General features: G+C 38.2%; 3 protein-coding genes across 4 annotated transcripts in view; all 3 read right to left on the bottom strand.

Moving 5' to 3' along the window:
• LOC134657586 (transmembrane protein 80-like) overlaps positions 1-19,746 on the bottom strand; it is a 418,575-nt gene that overhangs the window by 47,986 nt on the left and 350,843 nt on the right. The gene's annotated exons all lie outside the window — the stretch shown is intronic.
• LOC134657391 (uncharacterized) lies at positions 4,094-5,794 on the bottom strand. Its single transcript, XM_063512937.1, has 3 exons — positions 5,123-5,794; positions 4,779-4,967; positions 4,094-4,499 (listed from the first exon to the last, which is right to left on the bottom strand). Exons 1-3 carry the CDS (start codon positions 5,511-5,513, stop codon positions 4,210-4,212), a joined length of 870 nt encoding a protein of 289 aa, XP_063369007.1. The 5' UTR covers positions 5,514-5,794; the 3' UTR covers positions 4,094-4,209.
• LOC134657653 (uncharacterized) lies at positions 17,018-19,173 on the bottom strand. Of its 2 annotated transcripts, none has more exons than XM_063513214.1 (3): positions 18,315-19,173; positions 17,828-18,238; positions 17,018-17,411 (listed from the first exon to the last, which is right to left on the bottom strand). In XM_063513214.1, the coding sequence occupies exons 1-3, from the start codon at positions 18,528-18,530 to the stop codon at positions 17,268-17,270; spliced, it is 771 nt and encodes a 256-aa protein (XP_063369284.1). In that variant the 5' UTR covers positions 18,531-19,173; the 3' UTR covers positions 17,018-17,267. The 2 variants fall into 2 exon arrangements, with proteins under 2 accessions (XP_063369284.1, XP_063369285.1); XM_063513215.1 differs by having other exon boundaries at positions 17,018-17,402; positions 18,315-19,168.

The raw sequence follows: 19,746 nt of genomic DNA, 5'->3' as shown, positions 1-19,746 counted from the left end.
ATTATTATTTACAAAGTGTAAGTACAGCTCTACAAATGTGTGTACGACTATATTAACATATATTATAGAGACAAATAGATACATACTAAGATTTCTAAGACACGAAAAGGTGCACAATATTGAAGCCGAAATATGTTTCATCATTGCATTATGCGGTAAGGACTGAACGCAATTAAAAATAACGTCGTACGTTAACGACCAGCGCCATCTACATAAATTATGCTTATTTTCTATGTATGTAGGAAGTCAGACTACAGCACATAACAAGCGTAGCTTCAAACCTGTTCAAACTCTTGCGTGTTTAGGGCCACCCCGCACAGTTCTTTTGAGCGTCGGCATCTAGTCAGCGCTATGGAAAATGGCGTCGCTGCCACAGAATAAATAATAGTACTAGTAAGTACAGAAGACTCACTCTAACAAAACGCGTCTGTTACGATCAGCACAGATATGGCCGCTTAGTGGCGACAGCGCCACGCGCGGCTTATGGCTTTCCCCAAAATTGGGGCGAAACGGATGTACTTTTAGCTACCTGTAGCAAAGCGACGAAATCGCGGAGTGAGCCACGCCTGTCGCTGCGCAGTTGCGTCAACGTTGCGTCGAGCAGCAGCTATAGAGTTCACTAGATGCCGACGCTAGGGGAGACGCTAACGTGGGCCTCTTGTAAAAATGGATATTTAAAATAAAAATACAAAAAAAAATCATGGAATGAATTGACTAAGTAAAGCTTTTTACGGAACGCTACCAGGTAAACGTCTCTGTGAAATACATTTTTAGACATTGACGTATATATATCTCAGGACTGGCCTTACGGGCAATAAGAATGTGGCATGAATGGGGCCAGTACAGCGGTGTAACAGCTGCAACGCGATTGGTTTTGATGAGTTCGCATCACGCGCGCGCGGCCGCGCGATTGTACGCAACTTAGTTGCGTGAGACTGCAGCACGATTGGCTCGAATTCGTGAGTGACACCGCTGTACTAGTACCATTTTTAGTGCACGTAAGGCCAGTCCTGAGATATAAGTCAATGTTTTTAGAGCTGTTATTTTACTATTCAATCCTTCAACCATGCTTCGCACTCATAGAAGTAATCGCTAACACTTACGTACCTTATACAAACGCACTCCTTTAGTGTCGAAGGCTGTGAAATAATAGCTTTAACCTTCCACTGTATAGATACCATTCCCTGCTCCCTTTGGCTTGCGGCTGTTCTAATGTAAAATTCGAAGTGTCCCACTCCTGAGACCCCCGGTACAATTTTTTGTACATATTCCACAATCTATTTTGAACATTAGTTGAATAACAAAGAGTTCCAAATTCAAAAACAAAACAACTGCTTCTGGGTCTCAGGAGGCTAAAATAGCCAAAAACCCCTGGCCAAATTATAGCAGCGTCATTCTGTGAATTGAAACATTTAAAATCCATCTAGCAACTGGGTCAAACACATTTCAGGAAAAGGTCACTTCTGCGGACAACAAAATAAAAGTTAATGACTCGGGTACATACTTATCACGACTTTTTTTATTTGCGTCTTTAGTATTGAAAAATGTATCCCTTCTGTATGGGTGCAGCGTAAAAAATTACCTAAATTAGCTTATTGCGATGTGTACAGGAAAGACGCGAACATGCAACTTTTCTTTAACTGAAAACCGCAATCAAATCGGTTCATCCGTTTGACTGGAAACTTGAATATCGCGATTTATAAGCGGTGCGATTTATTGTTAACTAGGTACTTATTTTTATAGGCATATAACCGTGGATTACGGTATATCTACTTACTCAATAATCTTGTAATTGTGTAAATTACAAGCGGAGCTTAAATTCTGTACTAAATGTTCAGATAAGATGATAAGAATTTTACATGGATGGACGCAAGCTTCTCACACCTTACGAGTACAAATATCATCTCGCCCACTTAGCATAGGTAGATTTGTACTTCCCCCTGTACAGTATTCATAAATTAACTTAGCTGTAGGACTTGTAAATCTAACTTTGCACGACCACTTAATGTTCACTCTTTAAATTGTCTTCAAATGTAATCGACTTGCTATTAAAAATTGTATCTTAACTCTATATGATTACGGTTGCAAATATAAGGCTGTAAGCTTCTTTTACTATGTCGGTAGAAAAAATAATTTCATTCCTCTCACGTCAGTAATTTGCGAGGAATATTTAAATCCCTCGCTTTTCTCAGTGTTTCACGTTACCTACAGATTGAATTATTCGCTTCGCTCTAGTTTCATTTCAATACACCATCCTTCGTGTAAGTAAATATAATACCCATTTGATGAAATTTTAATAGTTAAATGTTATGTAAATAATGGTCGACATAGTAAAACAAGTTAAGTATCTTTCAGATTCCCGCTTTAAAATATATATTAAAGTATTTATAAAGAAGTTTTTATATAACTAGAGAAATAAGGCAATCAGATATAGATCCGTATACACCTGAGACAATAATAATTAGCAACCCATTTACCTATACGAAGAGGTGTACGTATTGTAAATTTATTAAACAGTAAAAAAACTAGCAGCAGATTTTGATAGCATACCTAGTGTTAATATTAAACGTCAAACTTCTATGAAATTATGATTATGACGTATTTAAATAACACTTGCACTGCGTATGTTATCAAAATCGTTGCAGACTTTTCTTGGTCTAAAAAAAAACAATCCCATCGCAAGACCATAAGTAAACATACTGTTTAAAAAGTTGACAAAACACCCTCCATTAGTACCTACAGTTTGTATTTTTCCACTTTTCCATATTGTATAACCGATAGCTTTGATAACCTCGTCCGTTTTCACTCATAAAAGTCATAAACGATGCTACACCAGTCATACAATATAAGTAGGTGAATTGAAAATTAATTGCATTTTCATTTGATCCCATTTTAGTTTGTGTAGTATAGACAATAGGGTCCGTATAAATGTGGGCCATTTTTAGGTCATTGTACTTACTGATTTTCACTGACCGGGACGCGCCAAAAGCGGCGGTAAAAAGATCAAGCAACTGTTCGTAACATACAATATTTTCCTAGCCCTATCCCTAATGGGGAGAACCTAGGGGCCTAGCTAAAATGACAATCGTACATCAACAAACGCAAGACGAAAAGAAAGAATGGTAACGGGATAACAGGTGCTACAAAAATCTTATAACTTTAAACTCCACCCATTAATGTTGTTTTCTTAGGTTTGATTGCTATAAAAGTGTCTCATTATTACCCCAGTTCTCGTTAGTCCAGATTTTGATGCTAAGATTTCTCCACACCTTTGTGTTCCGGTTTCCGGGTCTTTCTGCCAACTGGGTCCGTCAACTTTTATGGTTTTCTGGGCGGACAACCGCTACTCATAGGTATCTTATCGTGTTGTAATTATATTTCTACAATATGTATATTGAGTGTAGATCCTATTGTTATGCTTTTGCTAAAATAGTTATTTACAGTACATATGGTGCTACTTTCCCGCACTAGTGCGTAAAATAGCACTTTTCGTGCGTATGTCGAAACTTTAAAGTGCCATATGTACTGTAAAACGTTGTTCGATACACGTGCGAATAGGTAATTCGCAACTCGTGTCGATTTAAAACACTCCCTTCGGTCGAGTTTTAATTTATCGCCACTCGTTTCGAATTTCCTCTTTTTCGCACTTGTATCGAAAATAACTATTTCGATACAAGTGCGAAAAAGAGGAAATTCGAAAGGAGTGGCGATAAATTAAAACACGACCGAAGGGAGTGTTTAATTCGACACGAGTTGCGAATTACCTATTCGCACGTATATCGAACAACGTTTTACAGTACATATGGCACTTTAAAGTTTGGACATACGCACGAAAAGTGCTATTTTACGCACTAGTGCGGAAAAGTAGCCCCATATATACTGTAAAAATATTTTCGTGCACTTACCTTAAAATTTTGGTTATTTAATTTTATGCAGTATATTTACCTAAACTTGAATTGAAACTTGAAATCAGGTACCTAAATCAATTGTTTCTATATATCCTCAGGCATCGGGTTAGATGGAGGAATTGGTCGAATTAAAATTGGATTTGAATTGGATTGGAATTGGATGGATGTAAGGCCAAACGCAAATAAACTTGTAAAACATCAGTTCTTTATTGTGTCAATAAATAATTTAAATACCATCAATAACTTAGCTCCTAAACTCTAACCGTTCGTGCGTGCTATGTACATGATGTTTTGGAGGTAGCTAGTAGGTGGGCGAGGATGATGATGAAACAGTCGAGATGGAAGCTACGCTGGAGTAGCTAGGTGACTGAGAGCCAGACGAGCTGGATTCGCTAGGGAAGTACGAGCTATACGCGAGCTGACTAGGGTCCCAGACGCGAGAGTACTGCCCGGAGCTTGAGGGCTCCCATTGAGGGCTGCCATAGGAGTCTGTGGGAGCGGCAGGGGTAGAGGGGGGCCCGTATTGTGAGGCGGGGGGTCCGTATTGAGGCGCTGGCGGGGCGTCGGTTGGGGCCATCATCATGGGCATCGCTGAGAAAAACCAAAATCAGACATGTGTTAGTAATGTTATGCTGTCAAGAATTTTGGAAGACAGGTAACTTGTTAGATTCTCTAACAGTATGTGGTCACTAAATTCTTGTACTCTTTGAAAGTACCTAGAAGTATTTGTGGCTTTGTAGATTCAAGTTAGTAATATAGGTATTTTTATTGTTTATACCAGAATTGTTATGCACCTCAACTTATCTACTCATAATTAAGTGGATATTATTGCAGAGTGAGTATATTTATTGTTATCAATGTCATACGAACCTCCCTTCTTCAAAACCAGATTGTAAATCAAGAATCCAAGCACCAGGGTGATGGCCAGCTTGCTGAGGATCAGGGCCTTGACAGCCTTAATGCCGATGATGGTCACCAGGATGGGCATGATCGCCTTCATCTTCAGCTTCAAGAGCAGCAGAACGGGGAGCAGAAGCTTCTTCTTCAAGAGGCCACGAGCTGCAAGAGACATTAGAATTAAAACCTTCAAAAGGAAAGCTCTGGACAATATTCTCAAGATGCAGCTCTTGATCGGTTCGGAAAATCGCTAAATCTTAGAGATTTTGAAACACAATTTTGCTTTGATCTTTGCTTTTAAGGATTGCTTAACTCACCTTCACCGTTTTCAGTCTCCTCAGGGAATTCAACATCGAACCCCCGATCAGCCCTGTACGACACTTCAGCATTCTGGAAGATGAACTCCGGCAGCTTGAACCTGAACTCGTTCGCGTTCAGGATCCTCCCAACACGATCGAAGATCACTTTATCGATGTTCTTCTCGTCGAAAGACCGGGCCGACTCCTTGTTCACTCCGAGCTGCGTATCCAGGTATGAAAGCACTTTGACTTTAAGGCATGCTGAAGGCTCGCCCGTGTCGAAACAATCACTGATAACACTGTCCAACAGATCCTCACTTGTTCTCAAACGAGGGGTGACAACCTCATTGTCCGCTATGCTGTAACCCCTCACAGCAACCACACAAGCCACAAATAAAACGCACTTCATTTTCGTTAGGTCACTATCATTAAATTTTCTAATTGGATGTTCGGCCCGGTTGGTTAATGGAGCAACAATGATTTAATTTTTCTATGGGCTTGGTTTTTATACGGGATCCTTAGGGCGGCAAGGCACGCGTTGGGTGCGCGTGAGCTGAATGGCGAGCGCTTTCGTTGGTGAAGTATTTAAGAAAGTCCTGGCGTACCACTGAATGCCAAAAAGTCTTATGTGGCTATGAAACTTATATGGAGATGCGTCATTTGTGTTTGAGCAAGAGTGGTGAGAGTGAGTGCGATGGTTTGAAAATATTGTTTAATTGTTTATTAGTGACATTTTATGTAATTTGGCATTAAAGGTAGGTAAATCTATTTTTGACCTGTTGATGGATATCTCCATAGTAGGTATGTTATAATAGGATTAATAATAAAACCGTCTTTACTCTTTATTGGTTAGGTACAAGACTTGGGATGATAGCTAACCAGCCCTACACCTACTCAGACTAGACAAGGTCCTGTTGTATAGAAATATCGTAATCCCTACTAGGGGAGTAGGGATTACGCCCACACTGTCTGACCCCATACATAAAACAAAAATGTCTAATGAGAATTTGCAGCCAAATTGCTGAAGTTTGTATTTAAAATAAACAACTGTTTAAGTGACATTGGCAGTAGAAACTGCAGGTCCCTTTGCATGACATGACTAATATGGTTAAAACAGTCAAACCCTATCACAACATTGGTATCAAATCGTCTTAATTGCCATCATAAATTAAATCCTAAGTTCGTATAAGCTCTTCGTAATTACAGATCTTTGTTAACTGGTGGCAGTTGTGGCAAGCTTTGAGAATTATGGGACACCACACAGCGACTGTTCACGATGCTTATTAGGCGCATTGTCTCATTATGCAAACCAGTAGGTATATATATGACTGTAATGTGATTGCGGCGAATTCCATCATATCCTTCATTGTTTTACACGTCTTAAAGAGACGCTTAATCGTTTATGATATTTTGTTCGCCTAAAGACGTGATTTGCAATTTGCCAGATGACTAATAGTCGGTATGAAATTTTGAGCCCAGTGGCGGATTCGCCCTAAGGCTCAGTAGGCTCGGCTAGAGCTGTCACATATGCGACAGCCTATATGATAGGTGCTGAGAAAGAGGCGGCGAGACAGGGCGGGGGCCTAGGGCGGCCAAGACTGCAAATCCGCCTCTGTTTGAGCCCACCAAATTAAGTCTGCATTGTCATGTCGTGGACGACTCACCGCTTTTAGCATCCCCTGCAGCCCCCCACTAGTGATGTGCTGTGGGAGTTTCCAAAATTGCGAAATATTTTTAACGTAGGTACGTTCCGCAACTATCTGTATCTGTACCCACCATGCATTTCGCCTATAGCCATACCAAAGAGAATAGATATAGTCCGTCAACCAAATCTTGTCAGTAGCAATGTAAAGCAAACTAAAGTAGGGCAACACTCAAAGAGCAGTATTGCGCTAAGAAAAGCAGCAACGTACATCGAACCAAAAGATTTTTTTTTCCGCTGAGCGCGCCCTGCGTACGTCAATTCAAATTGTCACTCGCGGTTTATTGAAAAAATTTGAAACGGACGGACAATTTAAAAGCGATGTTAAAACAATGTTAATCAAAATGATGAACAAATTTGAAGATATCAAAAACAACTCCCTATCGTAGTGCTTATATTCTCTTTGTTCCCTATCTATGTCTTCTAAGTTTAGTAAAATAAAATCATAAATCAAAATGCAGATAATTAGATAGTGCATATATTTGTTATTTATAATATAATATGCCACTTGTTAATGTAAATTAGTGTACTCTTCTGGATGAATATGACATACCTGTGTAATTTTTTTGATTGGTATATATTGTACAATAGGATTACATATTAAAAATAAAACAACTGATATTTGGGTGTTTATTTAATTTAAAGGTAAATAAGACAAGGGTCACTTTAGCTTACACTATAATTCAGGTCATTAATTGAAAAAATATAATGAAGTTACCAATGTTACCGGGTCACTTCAACCAAGCATAATATTCTGTAGTATTCTATTGCATCTTTGTAAATAGTCACAACTGATTGCTGAAAATATTAGACATGTGGGCCTATGGACGGTTTCCAGGACACAATTTATGGTCTTGTTGGATAGATTTAGGCATACGTTTTAATTTTATTTATGCCTTTTAACCCTAAAACAAAAAAAACTGAACATAATCTTAAAAGTTCGAAAGAGTTCTTCCAGTATGTGCTGGTCATAACCTCAATTTTTAGTAATGTTTACCATCAACGAGCATGATTGTACATTGTAGGCCCCTTAGCTTTGCTTATTCTTATTTAATGTATTGGTATTTAATGGTGACAGCAGAAATATCTCTTGAAACAGAAACGATTCAGAATGAAAACCAAACACTGACTTAATATAAAAGAAATAGACACACAAAGCAGAACAAAAACGTCAACAAATGTGGATCCCAATGACGTTTCGCACCATTTGCATTGATGATAAAAACGCTTACGTAAATTTTGAGTCAAGATAAATGTTTCGTACAGAAAAGAGCTTAATGTCGTAAGCATTAAGTGTCAAATTTGCATACATAAGTACCAACACTGTTAAAAAATTTAGTCCGATGGCACTAAACGTAACGTATTTACGTCAAGCAACGTCAAACGAGAATAATGAACGAATGGAGTCACTTTGGTACACTTTAATAGGTATGTACAGAAAAACCAATTGAAGTAATAAATAAAACAAATTTAATTTAATCGGGAGTTCAAATAAAATTAATTCGTGGTTCAAATTCAAACAAATTAAATTTTTAATAAGTAAGTATACGTCTTTAAATACTAATTTCCTTGAAATAAATTCAACTTATTAAATAAAATAACTGTGTATTTTAGATCTACATTTACTCATCGCATGGATGCACGGGGACATTTAGGTACTGATTGGATTTTTTTTATAAAGTCCATACTTTATAAAAAAAATCGGGTTATTCCCACTAGTTACCACCAAGTTGATATCAGTGGCAACTACTAGGAATTTTTTTCCCACCTTTTACCACTGGTAACTACTGGGAAAAATAATTCCCACTAGTTACCACCAAAGCGAGTTGGTGGAAATAACCCAAAAAAATCCTGTGGTTGTCACTGTGTTCAGACAGGTTTAGTATTTACAGTTAGTCGATATAAGCCCTTATTGGTTGTCAGAAACAGGGAAATGGGCCAATCACACAAGTGCCGTTTTGCTTTGTTTAAAACTGCATCACCCCTATCTCTTGCTATAATTAAATAGCAGTCCACTTTGCACGTCGCATAGGTTTTCTTGGAAATCTTGAATTTAAACATAATATTATTCCTTACGAATTCCATATAAAAATAAAAATAAATATTGACCTCACATCGACTCATTAGATTTTTGTTCCTTGACATCCCTTCTTTGGTACTAACAAATTATATATATATTTAAAAATAAAATTACCACCAGATTACATAAATTATGTAATGCTATCCAAAGAACTAACCGAAAGAAATACATTCCATCCTTTTTCCTTGTTTTATCATTGTTATTTTTACATACTTTAACGGCACATTTCGTAATTGTTGACAACTTCACATTTGAGCGTTTCAAACAAGACTAAACGAAAAAGTAACGCGTGATCTGTTTCAACGTTACTTTTGTGGGGCCATTTTTTGCGGCTGATTGGGTATCCAGTTCTTTTTCTATATCAATGAAACCAAATGAAAACAAATAAGGTGACGGCTGTCATTCACGATGCACATTCCACAGATATAACACAGATGACACGCGTTTTGGAATTATTTGAACACAGTGTTGCTAACCCGCGATTTTTCAAATTTGCCGCCTTTTACTACTGACAAGATTTGGTTGACGGACTTTAGTATAGAGGGGTCCTGTCATAGTAAATTTTGTAGTCACAGTACTGCCATCTATCGACACACGACTAAAACTCAAAATAAAAACGTATTAAACTATCAAAAAAATTATAATATATGGATAAATGATTTTATTATTTTTATATCATTTTGACCCATGTTTTTTCACCTTACCTATGTGTTAAAATTGTTAAATAACAAAAGGTGTCGTCAACGCCATCTAGCCGACATAGGCCAAAGGTGTGTGCGCCATCTATCCGAGATTGACTTTTTCTTGATTTCCGAGGCACGTTTTTTCCTTAGACTTTATTCATCTTATACGGAGTTACATATGTCTTTGGCCATACTAAAGCGTTGGATCTGCCAGCGCTCGGTAAGCATTTGGAACGACAACCCTGGTCAAAACATTGTCATGCGTAAGAGTGCGGCTCTCACCACTGAAGCGCTCATACCAATCGATCATCGTTTCTGTAATGTCCGCTAACACCTGAGGGCCTACAGCGAAAGACGAAATCGAAACTTCTTTATCTGTTTCTCTATCGCTCGAATGTAAAGCGATAGAGAGGCAGATAACGTTTTTTGATTTTTCGATGTAGGCGGTAGGTCCTCTGATGACTTCGTGTTTGGGATTTACAACTGTATGTCTTGTAGGTACTGACAATACACGTAACTGAATAATGATAGACCTTATCTCATTGTAATATGGTTTACGAAGAGTATGTTAACTGTGTTGATGATAGTAAGTACTTAATTTAATCTGTTAGTGTTTTGCCTTTACGTGTTTAATTAGGAGTGAGTTAGTATTAAAGTCGAGAGTGTAGTTCTGATGAGCTCAGTGGTGTTACAGTTATACCAACATTGGGTTCTAAATGTATCTAGTTGTGTTTTTGATTTTGCTGGAAATCCTGTGGCTTGAATTTGGTAAACGTTTTTGATATTTCACTGTTTATAATTTCAATAATACTCGTAGTGGTTGTAGTAAAAGAAAATATTGACTCGTTCAACAGACACAATCGAAGGTTAAAATGGGCTGATTAACTCTTTACTATAGATATATTAGGTACATTATACTTCGGACAACCTCATCTCAAATTCAAGCTTAGTTTGAATTTAAGCTAAATACTTAGGTAAGTACCAAAACTAACTTACCTTTCTAACCACGTCGAAATTACGTCTTCCACCACAAAACACAATTACATCAACATCTAGATCTAGAAAGTGAAACTTGCTCTTATTCAATAAAAAGCTCTATCTACTTACACTCCATTATGCAATATGGGGTGCCGCCATTTTGTATTCCACACGCGACGCCATTTGCATCGGCCGCCATGTCCGGATTGTGAAATGGCTGTTTCTCTTCCGTCCGAATGGTCGGTGTCACACTTAGCGACGTGCTGGTTGATTACACTTAATTAGGTCTGTTGAGTACCTATACGTTAGTTCTTGGGATTAGGTCGCCTCTTCTTAGGATGCAGTCAGAAGACGGGGATATTCGTTAAATGGTACAAATATGATGTCGTTGTTGCTGCGGATGATAAAGAAAAATGTCTGGCTGAAAATAATAGCCGTAACAGTCATGTAAAATCCTAAATTAATTTTCTTCAACTCCTGTTAGGTACTTACCTACCGCTGTTATGCGTACTTACATATATTCGAAGTGTGACTATAGCTACTAGCTAGCGGGACAACCCCAACCAAACGTCGCATGAGACCTATAAATGTATAGTCTCCGAGTTGTTTTGTTTTCAGATTTTCGTGTTAAGTAACCCTATTTGTTACACCGATCGCGTCTGCGATGGTCATACTTACCGACGCTGGTCGGAGACACTTTTACTTTACAAATGTACTAGTTAACCTTTTTCTACATTCGGCGTCTTTGATGCCTTGCTGTATTTATTTTAAAAATTCAATAGGACGGCACTGTTGATTTACGGAAATTACGGAAAAATGGTCGGTGAAATTATGTAGTCAGCAGGTGTAGGTACTCTAGTCTTAGAACAGTTAGAACACATTGACCGATTTTAACAATTAACGTGTAGGTAAAGAGGGATGGTATAAGTTTAACATGTGTGTGATCTGTGAATATCAGTGGCCTATTTTATAAAGCTACAAATTACAATTTACAAGCGGAAGTCTCGTTCTAACACATAGGGTTAGAAAGTGACTTCCGCTTGTAAATTGTAACTTGTAGCTTTATAAAATAGGCCACAGGTGTTAATTTTTGGCATCGTAGCTCCTAAACGTATGAATCAATTGAAGTGTAGTATGCTATAAAGGATTTTCATCGAAGAGAGGCGAGGTTTTATTGCACTAAGTGGCCTGGTTAAAATGTTATCGGTGGGTTTTGAATTGGAAATAAAATAAAAGGTTAGTTTTTCAGGGCTACCTAAGTATTAAGGATTTAGTTACTTGCTAAATGAGTGATACCATTCATGAGAAAAGAGGATTGGAATGTTATGTTTTCACTGGAAATTTTAATGTTCATTAATTCGTGACATACCGTAAAATGGGGTGACTAGGGTTCGCGGGGAGAGTTGGGTTATGAATGGGGAGAGAAGGGTTGAAAGGGGGGTGAGATGGATTTTTAAGGCTACTGCTACAAAAATAATGTATTCCAATTTAAAATGGAGCTATAGTAATACTCATAATAAAAAAAGAGATCCAACAATCTTCCAAAATCTCCTTTGTATGAAAACCCAACTCACCCCAAACACGAGGGACTACGGGGCTCACCCCGTAAACCCATCTCAATGGGTTTCCTGTTTATCGTCAAAGTTATGAAATGGAACTACCCAAAATAAAATAAAAACTAAAATACAAAAGTCCGGAATACTTATTATATACAATTACACCATTCAGTTTGCATATGTAAAAATAAAATGTTATCGAGATTTGAATGTCAGTTTTGCGCCTACTCACCCCATTTTACGGTAATACAAAAATAAATGCTCCGACATTACTAATATCAATTTCGATTCCGGATATAATAACACTACGCTTCAGCGAAGCATTTCAGAAGTTCCTTAAATTCTAATTAAAAGACAACTTTAAAGGCGAAGGTATATTTCGGGACCTCACAAATCTGGGTTATTATACCCCTCTAGTTATGGCTCGCTTTCCTACCAATACCATAAGCGTTGGAATAATGTGGTGTCCAGTGGGTCAAGCGGTAGGAGTGTCTTAAGTAGCGCCTCCTGCATCGCAATGAATGGCTTAATGCATGTGTGTCTTTATTGGTAGGGCACACGGATTAATATTAACATGGTGGTGTTTTGGAATGTGCCATAATTGGTATCAAGGCATTAGGCAGAATTCCACATTGTTTAAGGCTTGCCCGCAAATAATTTGAAGTGTTTGCCCGATTTTCATTTGGTATAGTGGACATGTCATGAGTCTACCTTTGAGTTATGTTTTGATATTTATTAAGTTTTTACATTTTGGGCTTATGGGATCTATTCGCGGGCTACCGGGCTTATAATAAAGAAGACGAACGGCACTCAGTTCGAAAAAATAAGCGTTAATTTTACTCAAGTAATTTTATAATTATAAGTACCTACCCAATTTCAGGAGTTAATACTTATGATTATCTAATGTAGAGACATTAGACTCTGTTGTTTTAAAGATGCAGAGATAGGTGAAAAACTATCATCAATCAACAATAATCGATACGAATTAAAATAATGAGAAAATTGTTTGCCACTTCTTTGTTACTTAATTTGCATAAATAAATAAGTAATATAGAATTATTCTGGAATACCATTTAGAAGCCTAATCTTAGATGAATCCAAAGTTTGGAATATTCAGGCAATTGATGTACCTATTTGAAATCTTTATTGTAATATTGTAAAAAAAAATAAGTAGCGTAATACCTATTACTTATACAAGGTGGCACAGCGTACCTAACCTCGCTAGCTGTCAAAATGCACCCATAATACTTTATGCTTTATTCATAGTATTTTTGAATATTTATTGATTTATTTGATATTTACTGCACAAAAGAAAAACCTTATACAAATACAAATGCATTTATTTCATTACTTTTTACATCAGTTCTTAGGTATAATATAAGGGTTAGGTAGGTAATTAGTCCATCTTAGGTATATGAAGTAAGTAGGTAAGTATTTATCTAAACATTGTGCAACAAATTGTGTAAGTAATGAAAAAGGTGCGGGTACAGCTTGCTGAATTTAAACCCGCCCTTGGTCAGCTAATTGGAATAATATTAAGATTAAATAATTTTTAAATTATGAAATTCACAATAAAAAAAAACCAAAACATTAGTATGTAACAATAGTCTCCTTACGGGGTACTTACGAGGGGCGTTCAAAATATTCTCGGTATTGATATCTTACGACCTCTTCTAAAATTTCTTTCGTTACTGGCCGCTAAGGTTTATTCATTGACATTAAAAAAAAGTATAATTCGAACCGAGATAGTCTTTTGTTTTTCTGCAATTGCTGAACAAACATGAACATCATGTGCGAATTGACAATGTTAACTAAATTAGAACATCGATGCGTGATAAAATTCTTGACAAAACAGGGTAAAAATCAAAAAACCATAAAAGAGGAAATGGATTGTGTTTACCGTGAGTCTGCTCCTTCTTTATCTACCATTCAAAAGTGGTCAAGCGAGTTTAAACGCGGAAGGGAGAGTATTGAAGATGACCCTAGACCTGGCCGGCCTGTAGTAGCTACTTCACAAGAAAATATTGATAAAGTGGAAAAACTTATATTGGAAGATGGTCGAGTGAAGGTAAAATCTATAGCACAAGTAACCAATCTCTCTATTGGTACCGTACATGATATTATACATGACCATCTTAATATGTCAAAAGTAAGTGCAAGATGGGTTCCGCGAATGCTGACTCGGCTTCAAAAAGACATGCGTGTAGCTTGTTGTTCCGATTTTATTGACCTGTGCGGTGAAAATCCTGATGAGGTGCTGCAAAGAATAGTTACTGGAGATGAAACCTGGGTTCATCATTATGACCCAGAGAGTAAACAAGAGTCCATGCAGTGGCACATTAAGGGTTCAGCTCATCCCAAGAAGTTCAAGGTCATCCCTTCAGCTGGCAAGGTCATGGCCACGATATTTTGGGATTGTGAAAGGAGTATTACTAATCGATTATAAAGAAAAAGGTGTAAATATCACAGGACAGTACTACGCTAACATTCTACGTCAATTAAAGGATGTAATTAAAGAAAAGAGGCGAGGAAAGTTAACCAAAGGTATTCTGCTTCTGCATGACAACGCCCCCGTCCATACTGCTCATATTGCCAAGGCAGCTATTGTTGAATGTGGGTTTAAAACTGTTACTCACCCACCGTATAGTCCGGACTTAGCCCCCAGCGACTTCTTTTTGCTCCCCAATCTTAAAAAGGATCTGCGTGGAAATAAATTTTCTGACGATGAAGCATTGAAGACGGCAGTGGAGGAGCATTTTTACACGAAAGATAAAAAATATTTTTACGAGGGATTAAAAAAAATAATTGATCGATCTTTTAAGTGTATGAACATAGGGGGGGAGTATATTGAAAAATAAAAATATCAAACTTTTCGTACTTGTTTGTTTTCATTCTCATACCGAGAATATTTTGAACACCCCTCGTAATACAGGAACAGTATAGCATATGTTTCGTGTGGTTAGTATTTACCTAAAAGTTAACTTTATGAGCACAAAAGGCGGCCTTAATGCCATAAAGCATTCTCTACCAGTCCACCATATCCTCCTAAGGTCCTACCTATAGTTCCTATTCAGTTCGAGGTAACTTAAACAATGTTTAATTGGAACAAAGTCGCTTATGCTTTGTTTCGTTCAATTTTCAAACAACGCAAAATCAACTCTATTTCCTGCACTTTAGGTCGAATTTTGAGCACCTAGACTGTCGTTGTAAATTATGATTTAGTTGTACATAGTAGTTTAAATACTATGAAGTTTTAGGTAGGTACCTACAGTCCGCAGTAGAAGTTTTTTTTTAATTATTTATAACAATGACCCACTGCTGGGCAAAGGCCACCCCTCTTTACCGCCATTTAATCCTATCCAATTCACACTCCCGACATTCTTTACAAAATGTGTCAAGTTCGTCCCCGTTTTGGTCTTCCTCTGCCCCGATATCCATGCTGTGGGGCCCAGTCTAGTTTAGTTCAGCGCTTCTGGTGCATTCGGTAGACGTGCCCTGCCCAGTAGCACTGTAACTTGGCTTCCTTCATGTCCACATCCACAATGCCGGTTTTTGAACGCAGTTCAGCGTTTCTGTCAGTTCTACGAAGACCCAGTATGCAGCGTTCCATTGCTCTCTAGCCCCCTCTAGTGGCGCGAAGCCGCGATTCGCGCACAAGTGTGGAGGGGGCTTCTGGCAAACCTTAAGTCTGGTCTTTTCAGTTTCAGTTTGAGACCATGTTTGGGATTATCCTTAAGTACCTACAGCGGTAGGTACTTTAAGGATAGGCAGTAGGAGTAGGCGTTCAAAATTATATAAACCTAGCTTTTGAATAGCGTGTGCATTACCTATTATGAGATACATACTGCCACGTTTTTTTTCTTATTTGCGTAACTCTACCATTAACATTATGTAGATAGCAAATGATTATAAAGCTTGTCAAGCAGATCTTTTCAGTAGAAAAAGGCGGCAAATTTGAAAAATGTAGGCGCGAAGGGATATCGTTCCATAGAAAATTTGAATTTCGCGCCTTTTTACTGACAAGATTTGCTTGACCAGCTATATATCCTATTCTCATATCTTAAACACCTCTCACACTTCGCATACTAACAAGTAGCTATGTATCGAGACCAAATGCTATATGTAAGTACGCTCTGGTATGCCAAAGGAAAGTAAGGATGTGAGCTGACCAGCAAGACAATTGACGTTAGAAAGTCGTATCCTGAATTGTTAATGTATTAGGAACACGTATGAGGTTTTGGCGCGAAAACGTGGCGGAAAATCTGTTGCATTTAATTGTGATTGTATATCGATTTTAATACTAACTAGATCAACATTGCTTACCATGTCAAACATTGTCAGATTTGTAAAAAATCTGTGATTTTCTACTAAACAGCTGTCTAGATCTAATACTCTCTCTATCTCTCTAATCTTTAATCTAATGGGGAAAAAAATTGTATTGTATAATTTGTTCAAAGCAGGCAATATTTGGAATCACAAGCAATTTTGAGTAAGCATACGGAATTTTAAAAATGTTAAGTATTATTATTATTTTCTTGACTGCAACATACTTAAATGTTTACCTGTTTAAAATTATCCATAATTTTATTGTAGTACCTATATAAAGTATTGTAACTAGGTAATTAAATTTTATAGTCATTATAACTAGGCTTAGAATTAGATTTTCACATTCATATTAGGTATCTAGAGTAAGTCTAATGACTCTGAATTTATAATATTTATGTTCAAATAGTTATTAAGTAAAGTTGAAAATAGATGCACTTGATAGTTGTACTTGATTTTTCTAGTGAATCTTAAGTCTGAAGGAGTTTCAAAGGTTAAATAAAACAAAAGACAACTTTCTCTCATACCACTTATTTTTTATTTCATTAAAAAAATAAACAAAAGCAGAAAGGATGAAAGAAAATACCAATATTACATTAACGTTTTATTTAAAAAATAAATAAAAATAAAACAAAAAGCATTCACACATCACAGTCACACGCCTATCACTCAATAAATAAATTGCACTACATAGTATTTACACTCGTCAGTTTCAGCTGAAACTATTATTTGGTCTAAGTCCGTTCGACCGATTCGATTTTTGAAAACGGTCTCTAAACGGTTTTTTTTTTATTATTTGAGGCTTGGGTCGTTCGAATTCAGTCCGGGTTCGAGTAGACGTTTAATGGTAAGCGTTGTAGGCGAGTTCTTGAGCGACTTCCTGGGGTTCGACTGCGTCCCTCCTCTGGCGGGCGGCATAGGCAGCATCCCAAGGTCCATGGGCCGCAATCTGGGGGTGCGTGTTGTCCGCCGCGATCTGGGTAAACTACAAGGTTAGGCTCAAGGGTAAGTGAGGAAATGTTAGACGAAAGGTGCAATAACTATAAACTAAGATATTGTGCATTCTGTGCTAGGATATTATGGGTCATGTGTGCGTGATTTAGAAGAATATGTTTGTGAAAAGATACTTCATTGGTATTCCCAGACAGATTGCATAAAAACAAGTAGGCCGTTTAAAATAATGTGCCATATGATCCTGCAGACGGTGAAAAACAGCATTAATAGTGATGCGCTGCATAATATTGCGTCCTCATTTAAATTCAGAATAGGGAATAAAGTGAAAGTGGTGCTTTACAGAATCAGTGCATTGAATACGCATTCGAATGCAATGCGATTTTTGTTCCAAACTTTTTGAAATCGAATAGCATTCAAAATTACGATTTAATAATAGAATCAACTCACCTTCTTGCAAAGCTGGAAGATGGCGAGAGCCACAGAGACGACGAAAGAGAAGAAAGACAGCTGCAGGGCGTTCCAGGCCTTCAGACCGAGCACGCCAATGGCCAGAGGGATGAGGGTCATGGCCTTGAGGAGCACGAACACCAGGATGGGCACGATGATCTTCTTGAGCTTGGCTTTGCGGGCTTCGCCAACGGAGCGGGCGCCCTCCTTGTTGAACTTAATGTTCACGCTCATCTCATCCTGGTCGAGGTTCCTCGGGCTCACGGTGATCTTGGTGTCGGCGATGGGCAACTGGAAAGTCACGTCGTGGGACTGGATGAAGTTCTGAACGTTATCGAAGAAGTCCCCGTTGGAACGGCCAGTGACGTCATTGCCGGCTCCGTTCTTGGTCACTTCCACGGCTTCGGAGATCTAAAGAAAAAGACTCGTGAGATAAATCCAAATTAAATGGAAAAAACATTGAAGCTTATGTGATATTTATATTTACCTGGAAAGTGTCCTTCTTGAAGATGGTATCCAACAAGGACATGACCTTGAATTTGATGCAAGCGGTGGGATCGGATCCTTCGGCGCAGCCGGATCTCATCTCCTCGACGAGTCCATCCATGGGTGTTCCCTTCCAGAAGCCTTGCTTGGCAGGCTGGGCCAGCGCACCTCCGAACAGCGCCAAGGCCACGAGGAACATCGCTCTGTGAGACACCATCTTGTTCTGTGCTCCTGGTGTTTACCGTTGGAAGGCTAGTGAGTGTGTGATGATTTCGTCAGGGACTCCGCGCTTTTTATACAGCCATTTCAAATTCAGCACGTTGTTGGCAGTTCCGGTACGCATCGTCTTGTCGTCAATGAGCCTAACGGGGACTTACGATCTTTTGGAGTGGACAGGATCTAAGTGTAAGGGAAAGCTATTTGATATGAATCCTCCTCAACTGTCTCATTTTAAAAAGTCTTTTGTTTGAAGACAGTTCTGTATTTGTCAGTCGTTTTGGATTGTAGTGTCCGAAGCGCCTTTTCTGTTGTTTGTGACACCGTACCCTGATTCGGGCAGTTGTGATCCAGTTAGTTTGTCACATTCCTTCTTGTAGCAGATTGTCCGCGTGTGAGCGAGAGGTAGAAGCGAGGGCTAGGTGTTTGATATGGAAGACGGGCAGGCCGCATGCGCACTTTGCATACATAATGGTGTTGGATGGCTATCATTGAACTTGCCATTGTGGAGATAACATCGATAAAGAGGCGATTTATTACTCTGGATACCGGGTGTGATGCAGGGTCAAGGATTAGCCATGTCACGTGTGAATTAAAGTTTTGTTTTAACTACTTACTACAAAGATTGAAAAAGGAAGATGTATGTTAGAGGCTCATCGTCACCTCCCAATACCATACCAAACTACAATAGGAATAGTTATCCTCATGAAATACTAAAGAAGTAGTATGTGAAGAGTCCTCCGAGGCTGTTGCACAGAGATCCAGAAATATGTAAGCACCAAAACCCGCCCGTACCTAAGTTGAAGCATGTTAGCACCCCTCCTTAAGGTTTTGCCAGAGACCAAACATTATTGGGATGACTGGTACGTATTGAAGTGATATTTTATAATTGTGAAAAAAAAAATTCAGTGTGTGTCCTTATTTCATTATTCGGTCCGTTCAGTTGTAATCATTATGGGATCTTAACTTTTGGAAACGGAGGGGCTGCCGCAAAAACCGAAATTTGCAAATTGCGGGGATCTTTCTCTTTTACTCCAATGAAGGGGTAATTAGAGTGACAGAGAAAAATGCCCGCAATTTGCGAACTTCGATTTTCGTGGTTATAGCCCGGGAGACATATATGATACCTGACCCGGTAACAGGCCAATAGGGTCAAAATTATTTCATTAATTAATTGTAACTATATAACACAATAATAATAATTTAATCCTGACTGC

Source organism: Cydia amplana, chromosome 20 (assembly GCF_948474715.1).
Source record: "Cydia amplana chromosome 20, ilCydAmpl1.1, whole genome shotgun sequence".
NCBI classification, from domain to species: Eukaryota; Metazoa; Arthropoda; class Insecta; order Lepidoptera; family Tortricidae; genus Cydia; species Cydia amplana.
The sequence above is the reverse complement of the archived record's forward strand: the minus strand, read 5'-3'. Positions and strand labels throughout refer to the sequence as shown.

Excerpts from the sequence above, each read along its gene's own strand:
- LOC134657391 (XM_063512937.1), bottom strand. The coding sequence starts at position 5,513 with ATGAAGTGCGTTTTATTTGTGGCTTGTGTGGTTGCTGTGAGGGGTTAC. Across the intron at positions 4,968-5,122 it reads GGAGACTGAAAACGGTGAAG|CTCGTGGCCTCTTGAAGAAG; the intron begins GTGAGTTAAGCA and ends TGTCTCTTGCAG. Across the intron at positions 4,500-4,778 it reads TCTGGTTTTGAAGAAGGGAG|CGATGCCCATGATGATGGCC; the intron begins GTTCGTATGACA and ends GGTTTTTCTCAG.
- LOC134657653 (XM_063513214.1), bottom strand. The coding sequence starts at position 18,530 with ATGGTGTCTCACAGAGCGATGTTCCTCGTGGCCTTGGCGCTGTTCGGA. Across the intron at positions 18,239-18,314 it reads TCAAGAAGGACACTTTCCAG|ATCTCCGAAGCCGTGGAAGT; the intron begins GTAAATATAAAT and ends CTTTTTCTTTAG. Across the intron at positions 17,412-17,827 it reads TCTTCCAGCTTTGCAAGAAG|TTTACCCAGATCGCGGCGGA; the intron begins GTGAGTTGATTC and ends CTAACCTTGTAG.